Below are 18,579 nucleotides of genomic sequence, written 5' to 3' on the forward strand. Positions count from 1 at the left end.
CAGATTAAGAGCAGTATTTAAGCTATATGGGTACATGTCTGATTTGTTTTTAACCCATGTTTGAGATTTTTTTAAAAAGTGAGTAGTTGTCGCAGTTTCTGATGTGTGATGGTAACTTGTTCCAGGACTGCGTTCCTCTTACAGAGACAACCATTTGACAACATTTTGTTCTACGCCTCGGTACATTACAATCACCTCTAGTTAAGGCTCTGGTTCTTCGTCCTTCATTATTTTTTATCTGAATTAATTCATTCAGTGGTGGGGGGGCAAGTGCATTTAAAACTTTGAAAATGAGGCAAACATCCATAAAGATCTGATAACTGTCCAGGTCAAGAATGTTAAACTTTTTAAAAACATTACAGTAATGAAAATGAAGAGGTTTCCTGTCCAAAATGTTGTCCTCCAGACACACCGCTGATCCATAGGCCCGAAAAGTTCCAGTTTTGTTTCATCGCTCCACAGAACAGAATCCCAAAACCTCTTTGGCTTATTTATATAGTTTTGAGCAAATTGGAGCCAACTTTTCTTCTGCTTTTGGGTCAGTAGTGGTGTACGTCTTGGAGTTTGGGCATGGAGCCCTTCAGTGTTTAGTATGTGCCTTACTGTGGAAACTGAAACCTCAGTGCCTGCTGCCACCAAGTCTTGTTGCAGGTCTTTTGCAGTCAGTCGAAGGTTTTTGACCACCTGCCTCCTCAGGACTCTGGTGGCAGCCGTTGATAGCTTCCTCTTTCTGCCACGTCCAGGTAGTGTAGCCACTGTTCCTTTAACTTTAAACTTGCAAATTATGCTTCCAACTGTATCTCTAGGAACATTCAGTGCCTTTGCTATCTTTTTGTATTCTATTTCAAGCACACCTGATGCAACTAATGAAGCCCTTGATTGGTTGCATCAGGTGTGCTTGAGACCTCACCTGATTTGCAAATGTGTGCTCTTATGAGGAATTCTATTCAGGGGGTTGAATATTTCTGAGACTGCAGTAGTCATTGGAAGTAGGATTTAGGGTTGAATTTGGATAAAATCCTTGTAATATTAGTTTTATTTAACTATTTAATTTGTTCTTGTGTAATTTGTTCATTGCAAACACCTGAAAGATTTTAAATTTTGCCAATAAACCTAAAATGCAATGGGGGTTGAATAGTTTTGATTGCAACTGTATATATATATATGCATATGCATGTGCATGGATATGCGATTAAAACTCAAATGAAATGCGTTGCATTGTTTTTGGGGACCAAAAATATTCACAAAACAAAAAATTAAATTCAGATATGTCACGGTATAAACAAACAGTGGGACAAACTCTATAAAACCACATATGCACTGAAACTGTAGTGGGTTAGTGGGGAACATCTGTCCGAGATGGCCCCCCCGGTGGCCGCCCCTGTCCATGGAGCATTCAGACGCGATTAAAATCAGTGGCGATAACAGCAGCAGCAGCAGCCTGTTCTGGATGCTGCGCTCATTCCCGGGACATGCCTTTCTGCTCCGGATCAAGCCGCGCGTCCATCTGCCCGTGACACCGTCGGAGCAGGCATCTCAATTAGGATATCTGCATCCACAGCGTTCTCCCCCACATCCGCCTGTTTGTCAGACGCCTCGCCGTTGACGGACTGCGGGACAGAATGAGGATTGGCCTCGGTGTCATCCCGCAGCCCGAACCCGTCTGCTCGGGGCTTTCTGGCCTCCGTACGCCCTTGGATTGTTTCGGCATGCTAAAGGATTTCATGAACAACAAACATGAGGTGTCGGCTTGACTGGAACAATGCGAAAGGAAGTGCGGCGGCGGTTCGACAGGGTTTCCGAAAACTACGAGCTTGAGATGCTCCACAGGGCGTCTGCTGGGGTCTGTCAGCTCCACGAAAAGATGAGGTTACACATGTTACTATAGGATACTACCGCCCGAGGTCTGTAATACCAAGAGTGGAGATACGCGTTGACACCAGACGCACCGAAGAAGCCTTTCTGAACGGTGATGCTGCCGGGACCGGGCTCGACTGGCGACCGGCACGAGCTTCCGTGGAAAACAGGGAGACATGACATGCACAAGAAAAAAGAGGAAACGCAGCTTTGGCTTCTTTAAACCCTTTGTTTTGTAAAGGGAGTCCGCAACAGGCTTTGCCAAACACCTTTGACGAAGATTTGGACCAGTGACACAGTTGTCAGAACACCGCAGGTGCTGCTGTCTGTCTTATTTACCAGCTGTTTCCAGCTAGGATTTTTCCCTGGAAACAGCCAGGTGGATCGCTGTAGCCCGCATTTCATGTAGACTGGAACACACGGCCTGCCTGTCATAGTGGGGAGGACAAGCAGCCCACAGCAGGTAAGCAGCACAACATGACTACCATTTTGTATTGCCTACAGGTCCCTGGTGTGCTAAATGTCATGCTGCCTGCCTCTGCGTCCTGCATGTCAGTTACTGAGTGTAATAAGCGCTTGCTGCCTGTCTTTCTGGCTGCCTCATGTAGGCCCAGACTATGGCAGCTCACTGGGACTGGTGTTCTTTGTCTGTCTCAGGCTCCACGGGTGCTCATCTGATGTGGGGTAGCAATATGCAGAGCACATCCTAATATTTGATGCATGCATCACAGCAGCATACGTTGGTCAGTGTGACGCTGTGCTGTGCTGGTGATAAATAATAGAGGTTTTCTAGCAGCTGGAGGGCCTCTCTCAGCACTGGGACAACCAAGGGATTTAATATCGTTTGTTGTAATGTGCCCCTTAGAGAACATAGCGCCACCTCCTGAAGGAATACAGGCTGTGTGGTGTGTGATTTTAATCCACCCAGGCTCCTTCATGCTGCAGCAGCTGGTGGCTCTCCAGTCCTCATCAGACCTTTAGGCTCCATGTGAGGAGGCCTGATGCTGGGCCCCACCGTCAGACACCAGCTCTGTCTACATCTCATCCAGTGAGCTTTGTCGCCTCCTCCCACCGACATCAAGCCAGAGGTATTGGGCTGCTGTTGCTACCCAGTTCCTGACAATGACTCTGCCCTCCGCCGCCAACCAACTTCCAGCTTCGTAAAGCCCCTCCTTCAAGACACACAGCCTCCCTCACAGTTCCCCATAGCTCCCAGCCTGTGGAACTTCAAAATGACCTGATAAAAACAGGTGATGAGAGTGTCATTGGGTTAGAATAATACATTTGATCTTTTTAAATTGTTTGTTAAACATCTTTACTGTTTTCCATACATCATTCAGCGTTTTGCACATACCCTTTAAAAGAGCACCAGGTGATTTCATCAAGTTTGCTTTTTTCAAATAAAATGTCCTCAAAAGGCTCACCCTCATCGTCCATAACAGCTGATATAACACTGTTCTCAGACTGTAATGACACATGTCATCCTAATGATTAATTGAATGATTCATTCAGATGTTTGTCATACATTTAGAGGTTTTTACCATGAAAAGGCAATACACCTCTTTTATTTGTAGGCAGAAACGTTTCAGCCTCTCCTGTCATTTAAAAGGTTTGGTTCACCCAAACTAGAGAAGTCTACATCCACGCTAACAGATGCGTTTGGGCCTGTCTCCACTTAATCTTTTTTCCTGCATGCTAGTGTCTTTTTTTCAGTTGTTCGCAATGAGGAGAGATGCGTATGCAGCAGCATGCATCCGCCTGAAGAAAAAGTGTCTTTTTTTTCAAAGTGCTGAGCCTTTTGTTGTGCTGCCGCGCCGAGTACTTGAAAATGAACATCTGAACTTTATAGAAAGGCGCTGGGGTCCTCACCGTGGCTTTATTTTTTAGGTAACCGATCATATATTAGATTGGGCAGGACTTGATGGCTGTGTCTGTCTATCCTGAGCTTTATCAGACAGACACGCTCATATCAGAGACAGAAAAATCAGATGGTCTGTACACTTAATGTTGCTGCTGAGTGTTGTACTTTAATCACCCTACACGTTGTTAGCTGTGTGGTCATCCCTCTGTTACCATAGTGTTAGTTAATGTCACTCAAAACCAATATGCAGTTTTTTCCTCTCACCGCACAAGCCTTTAACCCAGCACTCCCTCATGCACTGCCAGCACTTTTCTGCCAGAAAGAAACATTATGTGGACACGGGCTCTTTTTGCCCCTACACACCAAACCGACATCAAATAACTAGCTGTGAGAAAGGCCGACTGTTGTGTCATGTCATGTTGCCTCTTTCGGGGCCAAAACGCTGCACTTGAACACACCGTAAAGACCACAACAGGCGATCAAGCTCGTACGTTCTACGCCTGCGTGAAAGGAAATACCTCTGCCAGCGTTTTTTGACACCACTCTCACTAATACAGCCACTCCTAATAGAGAATATGTATGATAACAAGTTGGACATGGCATTGGTGAAGAGGCAGAGGAGAAAAATAAGGAGAAACCGCACTAAATGGGTGAAATCAAGGATACTATAGCAACAGACACAAGGGGATTTCACATTCTTTTTCTCTTTCTCCTTTCTGCACTCATCCACTTATCTGAACAGCCAATCTTAAGGCTGTACCGTTGCTCTTAGCTAAATACTAACATCAGCATGCTGACATCAGAATAATGACAATGTTAACATGTTGATGTTTTGCAGGTAGGCTAATATTTACTATGGTCACCATGCTCACATTTACTAAATTACCCTAGACAATATGTAAGGTGCAATATTTTAGACCTTGCCACCTCCTGAATTCATACTGCACACAAATAAGAGGCAGCATATCACCAGAGTAACTGCTAACTGTGGCTGCTGTTAGGTAGTTGTCCCAGTTAGCCATGTAGCTAGTGGTCCAGACTGGGAGCTGGGAGTGGCATTACAGGACCACAAATTATTATTTTTTTTAGTAGTTTCAAACTCATTTGAACTACACATTCATATTCAATTGAAATTAAAAAGCAATTATATTGCTGTCGTTCATCAAAAATGTGTCTACAGAGCAACTCAGCATTTGTCGGAAGCAGATCCATTTTAAATATGTCAGGGAGTAGTTTTATACAGTCAGTGGGAGTATTGAAGAGGAAGGAGCTGTTTGATGAAGAAGAGGCAGGTGACAGGCTGCACACCTCCAGCTTCTGTGAGAGGTAACAATTCAACTCCTCTTCCCTCGTCAATGTTATCAGGTTCTTTATTATGACTAACTTTAAATCTGACATATTGCCAAACAGGCGCTTTTGCTTTTCGCTTTGACAACAAATCCTCCACCATCATCAGTCAGTCAGCTCTCCTAACTCTCAGTGCTGAGAGTTCAGTGTGACTCCTGTTGTGCTGCAGCTCTGCTGCTGGCCCCGCTGCTGCATGGAGTAGATGCCTCCGGCAGTTTGCAATGGTACCTTCTGTCTATGAGGAGGGGCGGTGGGCAAGTAATGTAATCGTGTCAACCATTGGGGAACACAGTAGCTGAACACAGTAGCTGAGTTTTGGCTAACGGTAGCAAAAATACTAAGATAACGTCAACCAAGACAGTGAAACAGGCCATTTTTGTCCAACTAGCTAATTAGTTGCATAGAGATCTCGATGGAGAAGTTGATGGCTCATCATTCATTGTAGGAGGGTTCAACTGTCCCTGAACAAGCGCAGTGAGTGCTGGCTGGCTTGTATGTATATACAGTCTATATATGTGTATATATATATATATATATATACATATATATATATATATATATATATAGACTGTATATACTTAATACAGCACTTAATGGTCACAGTATAACACCAAGTCAGTTAAACCTCATGGATATCAATCTGTCCATTTAGTGATTGTGAATCACTTTCACCTGCTTTGGTGCAAATGAAAGTGACAACAGGTGCAATGGAGAGGCAAAAGCAAGACATCCCCAAAAGGGGATTTGGTTTTCATGTGGTGACCACAGACAATTGCTCTCTCCTTATCCTTCCTGACTGATTCTTCTCTAGTTCTATGTTCTGCTAGTGTTCTTGTCACTACTCGTACAGCTCCCAGCAGAGTCTCAAGAGCATGGAGGAAATACCAGGCGACCGTCTGTTACATGAAGAGAGCTGGACAGGCCCATAGAATGGCATCAACCCAGCAGCCAGACTGGTATCTGCTCCTTTTTGTGAGGAGGAACAGGAGGAGCACTGCCAGAGACCTACAAAATGACCTCCAGCAGGCTACTTATGCTGGTGCAGTGGGCCCTGGGTTCCTCCTTGTGCAGGACAATGCCGACCTTATGTGGCCACAGCGTGTAGGCAGTTCCTGGATGACGAAGGCATTGATGCCATTGACTGGCCCTCTCATTCCCCTGACCCAAATCCAATTGAGCACGTATGGGACATTATGTATCGGGCAACACCAAGTACCGCCGCAGACTGTCCAGGAGCTCACGGATGCCCTGATCCAGGTCTGGCAGGAAATTCCCCAGGACACCATGCGACCCATCAGGAGCATGCCCAGACGTTGTTTGGGAGCGTACAGGCACACGGGCCATACACACTACTGACTCACATTATGAGTTGCGTTGATAAAATTCAAACAATATATATATATATATATATATATATATATATATATATATATATATATATTAGGGCTGTCAAGCAATTAAAAACAATAATTAATTACAAGCTTTGTGATTAATGAATCGTGATTAAAATGGTAGATGAGTGAATCAATGAATAAATGGACATTCTAAACTTTAAAAGGAGGTGATATTTTAAGCTTGTAGTACTCCGATGGTTAGAAAATTCCTTGCTGCAAAAACTGCACAAAAAATGCTCCTGTCAACAGTTTTGAAGCCCCACTCCAGTGTGTTTTGGTATTATTTTGATCTTTCCTGACAATGTCTTATCATTTTTGATAAATAACTTAATTTTGTGCTTACACTTAAAAAAAAAAATTAAGCTGTCGCTCAAACGGAATGGACTACTGTGGAATCTGGGACTTTTATGGCATTTGCCAAGCTTGGTTTCTGGTGTTATAATAAAGGTTGCATCTGCTCTAGGCGAGCCAACACCATGTCCTATGCAAGTGGCCTACACCGTAGCATTTATGAGCATAAATACTGTATATGTGCGCTGGTATATCTGCATTGCCAACTGACGTTCCCCTTGAAACACACTGACCCACAGCTGTGTCTCTCGACTAGAGTGAGCAGACAGGCGGAGTGTCTGCAGGGAAGGCCACGGCTCCATACAAACCCGGCTTGAACAACTTGGTATCAGCATGCGGCCTGTCCATTCTTTGTCGCCCAGAGACTCTCCAGCAGCTGAGAGAGGCTCCGGAGAAGTAGTATAATCCAAGAAGAGCAGCAGCTGTTTGCAGAGTTCAGTATATTTGTTGTGGAAACTACAGGTCACAGTCCCCGATTTTGGCACTGCCACTAAACACTGGAGGAAAAGCCAGAAAATGGGATGCTTCCAAGCGGACCAGTCACATTCCTTGGGGTCCGCGTCGCTGCGACACACAGCTACTATTACTAAAGGAATTGTTTCAGTCCATATTTATATATGTACACATACACACTATGAATAGAGTATTGGAATAGTCTTTAAATTAGAAAAAAAATGTAAGTGTTAATGCAACTATTTTGTCTGAAAAATATATATTTTCCATTGTTTTGTTGTGTGTAACACTGTCTTTTTCACACAAGGTCAGTATTAGCCTGTACAGCTATATGCTACAGTACATACAAATACCGAATAATCAGATAATTGTTGAATGGTCAACTATTGAATAGCATTTTTGCTTGAAATGCCCTTTCCTAACACACACATACACACACACACAGTAAAATTATAACCTCAGACCTCCTGTCAGCCTCTCTGTCCCACTATAACCAGTCCACTTAGTCTGTCTGTCCCAATATAACTAGTTTACTACTCTGTTCTTCTGCACAGAACTCAAACATTTAGAGTTGATTAAGTATCTGCATTCACAAATGTGACAACATTGAAAAAACAAAACAAAAACCAAACAAAACAAAAAAAAACGGCAGAAGGATATCAAACACCTCACTGAAGGTAGATGTTCCACAGCAATGTAACAAATGCACAAGTCACAACTGGAGGATCCACAGCGAGCATGGTTGCATTTAGCCAAACCCTGCACACAGCTAATGGTCATGCAACATCTTGGGTAAACTATGCTGTGGTACAATAATGCCTGAGAATGACTAGCATTATTTTGAAATTAAAGAAAACTGCATATTCATGACCTATTGTTATTATGATTCCCATCCTGCTGATGTTTTTCCCTGTCCTTTCCCAGTGATGTTAGGAATTGTGAAATTAATCAATCAATTCCACAGGAATCCATGGCCCACAGGATTTCTAAAAAAATGTCAGCCTTGTTATGCAGTAGCTCATTCACACGAGATGCAGCAAAAGCTTTAGCAACTATGATTTAAGTGCACCTGTGTGCCCAAATATGATTTCTATGCTCATATGTAACTCAGGTCTTTTTCTTTTTCACAACAGTTTGAACAGCTAACATCACATGAAATCTAATCTTTTCAGTTCTGATTTGGGCCACATTCACACCTTTTTCTCTGCAGCATTGTGCTTTAACAATAATACACGCATTACTCATAAGCTATTAAGTCAACTAATGACTGCAATGTGCAACCATAAATCAAGCAAGTCAGGCTGATTTGAATACTGGTAAACACTTACCAATCACCATTGAATTAACTTGTTACCATAACAGACATTTTCAACGTCAGTACCAAAACCAACATTTCTCCGATTTCTGATATTTATCATTAATTTCATACCAGTAGCATCTTTTGGTGAAGCCATGGACAGTCCTTTCTTCTCTGAGTCTGGCTTTCTTGGCTGAGATGCCAGTGTCCACGCATGCCCACGTTCGCACTTACAGAAGTTGTTCACTGCAGGACAGATGGCCCTTACATAAAACAACCAGAATGAATGCGCTATACCTGACTAGAAACCAAAACGAATGGCACAGAACAGGAGGGCCAACTCCTCAGGTCAAGACTCTGCTGCGCACTCACATCTGAAGGAGAAAAATCAGTCCTTTGAGGACAACAATGTAAACATCTTGGCCAGAGAAGACAGATGGTTTGAAAGAGGAGTAAAGGAATCCATCTATGTCAAACTGGAACAACCGTCTTTGAACAGAGGAGGTGGCCTACAACATAACTTATCACCCACCTACAATGCTGTACTGAGTTCCCTCCCAGACAGCTTAACAACCATTCACACCTGGGCTCACCTAGCCCTAGCAACCCACATGAAGGCCAGTTAAGTCAACGACCCACAAGTGGCCCTAACGACTCTGAAACTCAGAGCTCACACATGTCCTTAATGACTCTGTAAGGACACTCCCACACAGAGTTTAAAAGCCTGCAACTCCCCTCCAGTTGGTTAGAACTGAAGAAGCCTCTTGGATGAGAAGTGAAACCTCTTTAAGATCACTTATAATTATATGTAGTAAGTAGTTTTTTGGTTTAGTCCAGATGCTGATTGCTCAAAATTTGTAGGGTATTCAGTTAATCCCATGGACAGTAGTCGGGAAGCACAGGGGAGATGATTTCCTCCAGGGCCGAAGTTTATGTTTACCTTCGGGGTGAACCCCTTTCACGTGTTAAGCTGGTCGAGAAATAATACCAGGGAGCTTTGCTGGATATTGAGGAGCCGTCGCCTTTTTTCACAGCCAAACTGCAGCCTATATTGTACACTTTATTGCTGTCGCTACTACTGCTACTCCTTTCGCTTCTCCTTCCTCTCCCATTCATTCACTGTCTGCACGTACGCACGGTCCCTCACTCTCGCTCGCCCATTCACACCTTACACACTTGTGTTCAACTGTTCGGAAATAGTTTGTTAAGACAATTGTTCAGAGAAGACTATGGACATGGCTGTTTGTCCATGAAAGTCCAGTCTAAAAATGGCAGAGCAACCTGTGCTTTAAAAAAAAGAAATGTAAAAATCGAGAATTGAATTGAACCGTGACCTTAGATTCGAAAATTTAATCAAATCGAGGATTTGGAGAATCGTGACACCCCTAAACGTTACACAATAAAAGTCATGTGTTTCATTTTTGATTTGATCTGGTGCGGTACTACCTAGATGATTGAAAAGACTGTCCACAGACACATCTTACAGAGATCCATGCCAGTTCCTAATTCTTTATCTTCTTTGTCCAGGATCAGGAGGTGAGACGACAGTACACCAACAAAGGGACCCTGCTCGAAATGGGGCGATGTGGATTGAGGTGTTCCTGTTCCTTCTGAACTGCGGAAAGAAAGCAACCACGAGGACGAAGGAACAACCAGCAGACGGAGGAGGTGGTGGAGGAGTGGTGGCTTTGGTGTCTGAAGAACAGGTGGTATGGGTGGGGGGGCATTTGGGATGGCGAATGGAAACGAGAGCAGCGAAGGGCCTGCTGGGCCCATGGCAGCAGTGGTGGCTACCACAGGAGGTATGGTAGCAGAGAGTCCCTCCTCAGCTGTCTCTACCTATATCAAACTGGTGCTGCTAGGGCTGATCATCTGCATCAGCCTGGTTGGCAACCTGGTGGTGTCTCTGCTTGTGCTGAGGGACAGGGCCCTGCACAAGGCACCCTACTACTTCCTGTTGGACCTGTGCCTGGCAGACACTATTCGCTCAGCCATCTGCTTCCCCTTTGTGCTGGTGACTATAAAGAACGGCTCAGCCTGGACCTATAGCGTGCTGAGCTGCAAGGTGGTGGCCTTCATGGCAGTGCTCTTCTGTTTCCATGCAGCCTTCATGTTGTTCTGCATCAGCGTTACACGCTACATGGCCATCGCACACCACCGCTTTTACTCAAAGCGCATGACATTCTGGACATGTGTAGCAGTGGTGTGCATGGTGTGGACATTGTCTGTGGCAATGGCTTTCCCGCCTGTTTTTGATGTGGGCACCTACAAATTTATTCGTGAGGAGGACCAGTGCATCTTTGAGCATCGCTACTTCAAGGCTAATGATACACTAGGCTTTATGCTAATGCTGGCTGTGCTCATTCTAGCCACACATGTTGTCTACATGAAGTTACTCCTCTTTGAGTACAAGCACCGCAAGATGAAGCCGGTCCAGATGGTGCCTGCCATCAGTCAGAACTGGACCTTCCACGGGCCGGGGGCTACTGGCCAAGCAGCAGCCAACTGGATTGCGGGCTTTGGCAGGGGTCCAATGCCGCCCACTCTGCTGGGAATCCGGCAAAACTTGCACAACCAGAACCGGCGCCTGTTGGGCATGGAGGAGTTCAAAGCGGAGAAGCAGCTTGGCAGGATGTTCTACGTGATCACCCTGCTGTTCCTGGTGCTCTGGTCTCCCTACATAGTGGCTTGCTATTGGAGAGTGTTTGTCAAGGCTTGCACAATACCACACCGGTACCTCTCCACTACTGTGTGGATGAGTTTTGCCCAAGCCGGGGTCAACCCTATTGTCTGTTTCTTCCTTAACAAAGACTTGAAGAAAGGGCTCCTTTCCCACCTACCAGCCTGCTGCAGGACTAAACCTCATCTGCCACGAGAGCCTTATTGTGTCATGTAAGCAGAGATGATGATCTGTACCTGGGAAAAAAAACAAGGGGCAGCCAACAGATGTTCTGTGGGAGTCTTTGCTTGAGTTATTGTGGATTTTGATCCAATGCAAGCTACTTTTAAGCAGTGGGTGTAAACTAGTGAGTGTAATGGTAACACTGAAATGGTTAGCATGTATTCCCATCGACCAACCATTTTTTATTCACAACAACAGCATAAAAGGAGTCCGATGTTGATAACAAGAGGGAAATACTTTAATAGCAAAACATGCAAGTAATAATGCAGTCATTGTGGAAACCAAGCCAGACAAAAAGCCACCAACTTACCAAATTACATATAAGCTGCTTCATAAAGTGGCCAATTTGAAAAGTCCTGAATTTACACAAAGGATGTTTGAGTTAGTTTTGCAACAAGAAAAAAGTTCATATAAGGTGAGAGAAGCAACTTTGCTTGTCTAAATTTCAAAATGCGAGATTAGTTAGCAAATCCAGATAATGCTTTTGGTATAGCAACAGTGGAGAGACAAGAGGAAAATGAAGGAGTGATGCAAGATCTGACCTGGGGACGTTGCCATTCATGCTAGACATCTTAACCCCTAACTGCACCTTTTTTTGGTATTGGATTTTTAGCTCTTGACAACATTATTTAAAAAATATCATTCCAGGTGTCCATCTTCTTATAATTTTGATTTTCTGGCACAACACAAAGACACTCTCTGGCCTGAAAATGGTTTAAAAAGTCTTTATAAAATTCTTGAACTCGGTAGAGTAAACAAAGGCAGCCTTAAAGAATCAGGTCTGTGGATGTTATGCTGGTGAGACTTTAAATACCAATCTTAAAGGGGAATTTTGGTAGTTTAAAACCTGGGCCCTATATTTACATGTTTTGGTGAGTTAATGATTCCAACTTCGCAAAAGTTTTGGAATTGCCTCAGCTGGTATCATGACATGACTGCAACATAATCCTTTGGGGCAATTGTCAAAGTTAAGTCCACTAAAAGTGCTTGTTTTTGCAACTGACAGGCTGAGGTTTTTTTATTCTAAGTGTGTATGTCGATGTGTCTAAGTGTATATTATGGAAATGATTCCTACAGAGACCGACCTCTTTTGAAAATAATAACAACCGTTTATGTTGCAGCCATTGCAACCTTGTCGCAGCTGCCAGCTAAGGCGATCTATTGGACCAATTCCAAATTAATTGGTATGAATCATTAACACACCAGTTCATGTAAATATAGGGCCTGAGTTTAAAGATAGCGAGATTTACCTTCAATTTTGTGATGAAATATAAATGCTTATATGAATACCCTTCACTGAATGAAGAAAAAAATCTCTTTGTCTAAAGCAAACACATCAGTGATAGGAACAGAAAGTATGAATATTTTCTTTGTTGGCAAGTTATCCATGTCTAATCCTCCACTATTTGTTGCTCATTGATGTTAACCAAAACAAACTAAGATTCCCTTCACGTAACTGGAGAAATTCTAATCATACGTGTGTGCTTTTAATTCTGTGCGTCATTTGAAGATAAAAGATAAACCCTCATCAGCCCAGTTAATAGTAAGCAGAGGTTTGTTATAGCCTGCAATTTGAGTCTGAATACAATTAGCAGTTGCACAAAAAGTTTCTCTTAGAAAGTAACACTTCCCTTATCTTACAAGTAGTGCAAATAATATCATCCAAATACTGAGAATGTGCTGGAAATCACTTTCCATTGGCTACCTGGTGCACTTAATTCACTCTAGGCCATTTTAAAAGTTTAAAATGAATGCACTATATAATCACTTGTTGACGGATGGTTTCTTTCAAAGCCTCACTTTCTTGTGACATCAGACTGGAGCTTTAGGTAAAAGGCTAATAATCACTGTGTGGATCAAGTTTCTGTCAGCAACCAGTCTGATCGCTTAAATTGGCGTTACTGCTGGAAATTTAGCTTTATCCATTTGTAGCGTAATTATACAGAAGCCTTTTTCTTCCCTTTTCAGTTCGACCTCTAAAAATGTCCAAATACAGATATACAATGTCATTTTCCTTTTATGTTTTTAAAAGCAAAATGATAAGGATCAGGATAGACTTTTGTAAGATGAGTTACTACTTTATTGCTTTTAGTCGACATGTTTGACTTACTATGTCAGGAGTTAAGTTGAAATTCTGATATAAATCAATTAAATCAATCATGATTACTGAGAGGATTTAATAGGACACAAATTCACAGCAACAATTGTTGTATCCTGCATCTTGATGAGTGTGAGGTAAACTACGTCCCCATCGCGACGTGGAGCCGAGATGGCTGACGCAAAATTTTTTTATATTTCTTTCAACCAGATCATAAGATAATGAAATAAACCTGGAGTCAATATCAACTTGATATTATTTGATCGTACAGTAGAGCCTTGGAGAGTTAAATCATCAGCATTACTACACACAGACTAGTGAAGGTACAACGATGCAGTTGAAGGCACATCAACTGCTTTACTTTTGCACAAATATAGATGAATCGATTAACTGTGCTTCTTTCTTGTTTCTCTCTGAAAATGAACTGCAACTTGAAGTTGAGTTTAGTGGAAGTAAAGGGCAGGGCACAGAGATTGTAATTAGTGAATGTCTGAAAACATGACGCAGTCCTTAAGATTGAGGGCAAACAGTGTGTTTGGGGATCCTCTACCGTGGCATATCTGTAACACCCGACAACAGCATGCCACAGAGAATCGCTAATCTTTAAGAATTTTCAGAATTATGGCCTTACTCCATCAAAACGTCCAAACAATGCAACCAAGAGAAGACAAACGTGTGTCTTCTGTCTGCGCTGAAGTCATTCAACAGGATGAAACAGAACACTGTGTACACTAGTGACGTCTGGAAGACTTGTTGCTCTTCCCATCAAAACCTGGAGAACTGTGACCATGGACAGAGAGGACATGGTGAGAAAAGGACATTCAAACAAAAGTGACTTTTCTACTGCAGAACCTGAGTGAACCCTGCTCTGGATTTCTGTGGGATCGTTTTTCTCAGTTGTTTTCCTCACAGATATCAACCTGAGGAACGAAGGAAAAACAACTGGTCTTTCCATTTTCATTTGTGAGACAAAGCCAGAGAAAAGTGTGGATTCACAGTCGATGCTGGAGAGACCTGACAGTGCTTTTTTAGTTGCCTCAGGCAGATTATCTTTTGTAAATTTAATGTGACCTCTGTACTAGTTAGTATGTATTATATTGACAGCAAACCAACTTTGAAATGCAACTGAAGAGTTCCTGATCATTGCATTTTTACTGTGTGTTTGTGTGTGTTTGTGTGTGTGTGTGTGCGTGTGTGTGTGTGTGTGTGTGTGTGTGTGTGTGTGTGTGTGTGTGCGTGCGTGCATGTGTGTGTGTTTCTATTTGCAGGTATAAATGTGTGTATGTATGTGTAAGATGGTGGGTACATGGGTGAGACAGGTAAATGAGAGGGAAAATACTGACTAGATACATATTGCATTCTGAAGAGACATCATTCCTGCAAATGCTTCCTCAGTATTTCTAATGTTGACCTTTTTCCTCACACAAAGATCTGAATGTGTTTTCAAACCAATGAAGTTTACTTAAGTCCCTTTTTGTAAACATGTAGTAGATTATCATGAATTGGCCTTTTTTTGTACATATTGAGGGATAATGAAGGTAAAAAGGCTTGAGATAAAGAATCCGGACAGGCCAAAATGTGATTGAATACACTGGCCTCTCTCTGAATGTTTTGTTTAAGAATAAATTGATAAAAAATGAAGTATGCCAAACTACAATTTTCATGATGATAAATAACCAAGAATTGTACATACAAAACACTGCACTTTGACATCAAATCAGCTCCAAATTGCTATTCTCTTTAAAGGATAAAACCAAATTATTCAGCTTGGGTCTTCTCCATCATTCCCATCAGCAATGATTACACTGAGGCCTGTGAACACAGTGGCCGCACAGTCTGAAAGGTCAAGAAACACAAGCAGTGAGATGATCAGACAGGTTGAAAAACCAACCAACAGGTCAGTTGGAACATGAATAGTAAAATTACAACCAATACTTTGTAGGAAAAATAAATCAAGGTTTACAGACACAATACAGTGCCACAGGAATGAGTCCTAAAACCAGGAAATAAGTTAGCATTTTTGCTCTTCATGTTCCCTCTTCTCAAAGTCAGTGGGGCTTTGAATTGGTTTTCAGTTAAATGCCTGAATTAAGGTCTGTGGTTAATACAAGCTTAATGTTTGTAATGTTTTACATAAAACACAGCCGTAAATTCCCTGCATGTGAATTATGAAGCCTTTACGTGTCTAAAAAAAGCCAGTTGCTAACAAGTGTCTAAATGAGTCTACAGAGGTTGTCAGAGACATTAAACATCATCTCCATGAACACAGAGACTCATCTGTTCACCTGTCTTTACAGACAGACTCTAGTTGCAAACTATTCTAACTCCAACTTCACAACAACAACTAGTTAAGTGCACAGGAGCCCTAAATGGTTATAGAGAGCCAAAGTCATGTCCCTTCTGGTGGACTCAGTGGGACTTTATATCAGACAAACTTTGTCACTATTTTATTTCACAGACTTAAATGACTTGGAAAATTCAAACGGGATCTGAAAATTATTTGTTATCCTCCATTCTCTGCCATGCAAAGTTTGTCTGACATAAAAAATGGGGGCCCCATGGGGCAAACCAGAAGGGGCATGACTTTGGTTCTCTATGGGTCAAACATGTTATTTGCTTAATTTCCTGTGATAACAACTTCAACTGTATTTGTTTTCTCAAGATCAGAAGTTATTTATGTCATTGTCAAGGAATAGCACATTTTCTCGAGACAACAAGATAATTTATCTCGAGAAATAACTTCATAAGATTCAAAAGGGTGGACCGTTACTTACGTTTTGGGAGTGTATACATTTTTAATGAAACCATTTGAATGTTTTACCCATTGATTTGATATGAGGATATTTACATTATGGCTACTTCAGGAGATAGACATAACAATAGTATTATTATGTAGTGCTTGTTTCCACACAGACTTTTCAGAGTAGGTTGCTTGAGTGTTCGTTATACCATGTATGTACGTCTGCAGCGGAAATTATAACAGTGTTAGCAGCTGAAAATCATTTAATCATCCATTCTTTGTAGAGATAGGGCAGAATGAAACAACATCCTACATACAGTGATCAACTCAAAGCAGACATGTTTCTGTCCAATAGGCTACAACCTCTCGTTGGCTTAGGGAAAAAACTACCCACATTAGTGGGTGTTTGAATGGTATAGGCTAATTAAGTATGTATATAAATAAATAAGATTAAAGAACAGTCTGATTAATTAATTAATTAATTAATCTATTATGGGTACTCCTTGAGCTGACATTTTCAGCTTCAGGTTACAAGTTAAAAGAGGGAATAGCCTTTTGTTTTCTCATTATAACTGGTTAATTTATTGTTTTATCTAGGGATAACAAAGCTGGTTTCTTCGAGATAACAAGAAAAATCAATCTGTCACAAGAAAAACAATCTTTAAGCGGCATTAAAAAATAATTGCAGCAATGGCCGTTAAGGTTAAAGCTTCTGTACAAGACACTTAGTGGTGGTGACGTTGAAGTCATACAACCACGATGTAGTTTGTTTAAAGCCTAATGTTAGCTTTTTACTTCTGGTGATTTCATTAACACTTCAAAAATCAGTGTTGTTCATCCCTCCTGAACAAAATTTGTGAGAATCATAAACTTGTGTTTGCCACATACTTTATTTTCTGCAAAATCCAAAATCCCAAAAATCCCATAGGCTTTTTGTTAAGGGAACCAGGGTGATGCTGACTCGCTGGTTAGCTGACAAAAATACTTCATCCCTGCCGTTCTCTATTCCTGCTTCAATTTTGACTTAAGTTGTTGTGCAATGTTTTCCCATTTGGTGAGGTTTTTTACTGACTCATTAACTTTTACATGCAAAAACAGTAGTAATTCAGATCATTTTGACGTGGCAATGTCATCAACTTCGTGTAACCAAAAGAAATGATGGTTAAAAAAGAAATAAAACCCAAGTTGTAATAAACTGGAATTATCCTTTAATCTCTGCCTTTCGTCTCAGAATGGCCCTCTAACAGCCTGGTCACACTAAACATTAGCAGAGTGCGAAGCTTCTGTTTCTAGTGGCAAACTAGAAATAAAAAAAAGCATTCATTGATAACACACAGCTAAAAATCAACTTGATACTGTATCACACAGTAGCCAAAGCTCTTTTTCACTGCAGGGTTTACTCTGATAGCTTAATTTTATAAAACTGAACAAGCTAGTATGGATTTCCCTAAAGATTGTATTTTCTTGTCTTGTGCACAAGAAAATAAAATGTACAAGATTTCAAATATGTATCATCTTTGTTTGGACAGTGCAGTATGATCGCCCTTTTTAAGGTCAGAAAAAACAGAGACAGTTTGCGCTCAGCTAACAATGGAAACTTGCTGGTTTACAGAAGTCGCATTTTAATTGTGTAAAAGTTCCATTGAAAGAAGTAGAACATGGTAGCTCTTACACATGGCATGCAATTTTGCTGTCATGAATGCTGTTGTGACTGGGCCTCAGCTGTGAAGGAGCCAGATGCCAGTCTGGCAGGTGAATGTCCAAATCCGTCTCTGGTTGTTCTGCTGTGTAACTGTCACATTTCAAATATGCACGGTAACAGGAATCACAATAGCAAGGTGTCACAGCAACTATATACAGTCCAATATGGGAAAAACTCAAAGTATTCCAATGTTTAAGCAAGGGTGAATTCTCCAGAAACTGTTCATTTTGAACCTTAAGGCAGAACAATGTTGAAAGTCACCTCAATGCATCATGAAGTCAAAAAACATCCTTGAAAAGATACCAAAAGGTTTGAAGGATGTGAGAGGAGTTTTTTCTGACCACCGAAAACCATGGAGGCAAGTCAGATGCTGCAGTTTCCATTTGTTCTGTATTATTTAAAAAAGTGACTGAGCTATTACGCATGTCCCTGGCGATTTATGATTTTTGTTGTCGGTTTTGTAATGAAAATAAATTTCATTTGAAATGATCAGAACATTATTATGATTACCTATGGCAGGGTCTCCCCAGGATTCCTGGGCATGGTGGTGTATCAATTTCAAAAACATAATACTGTG

The 18,579-nt window shown here is 41.7% G+C and overlaps 1 protein-coding gene across 1 annotated transcript; it reads left to right on the forward strand.

The window, feature by feature from the left end:
• Positions 1–1,422: 1,422 nt before the first annotated feature.
• On the forward strand, positions 1,423–18,491 carry gpr173 (G protein-coupled receptor 173). The gene is made up of 2 exons (XM_084367638.1): positions 1,423–2,320; positions 10,088–18,491. The coding sequence occupies exon 2, from the start codon at positions 10,272–10,274 to the stop codon at positions 11,454–11,456; it is 1,185 nt and encodes a 394-aa protein (XP_084223764.1). The 5' UTR covers positions 1,423–2,320; positions 10,088–10,271; the 3' UTR covers positions 11,457–18,491.
• Positions 18,492–18,579: the final 88 nt, after the last annotated feature.

This window comes from Pagrus pagrus (genome assembly GCF_965226575.1).
Source record: "Pagrus pagrus genome assembly, chromosome: 11".
Lineage (NCBI taxonomy): Eukaryota > Metazoa > Chordata > Actinopteri > Spariformes > Sparidae > Pagrus > Pagrus pagrus.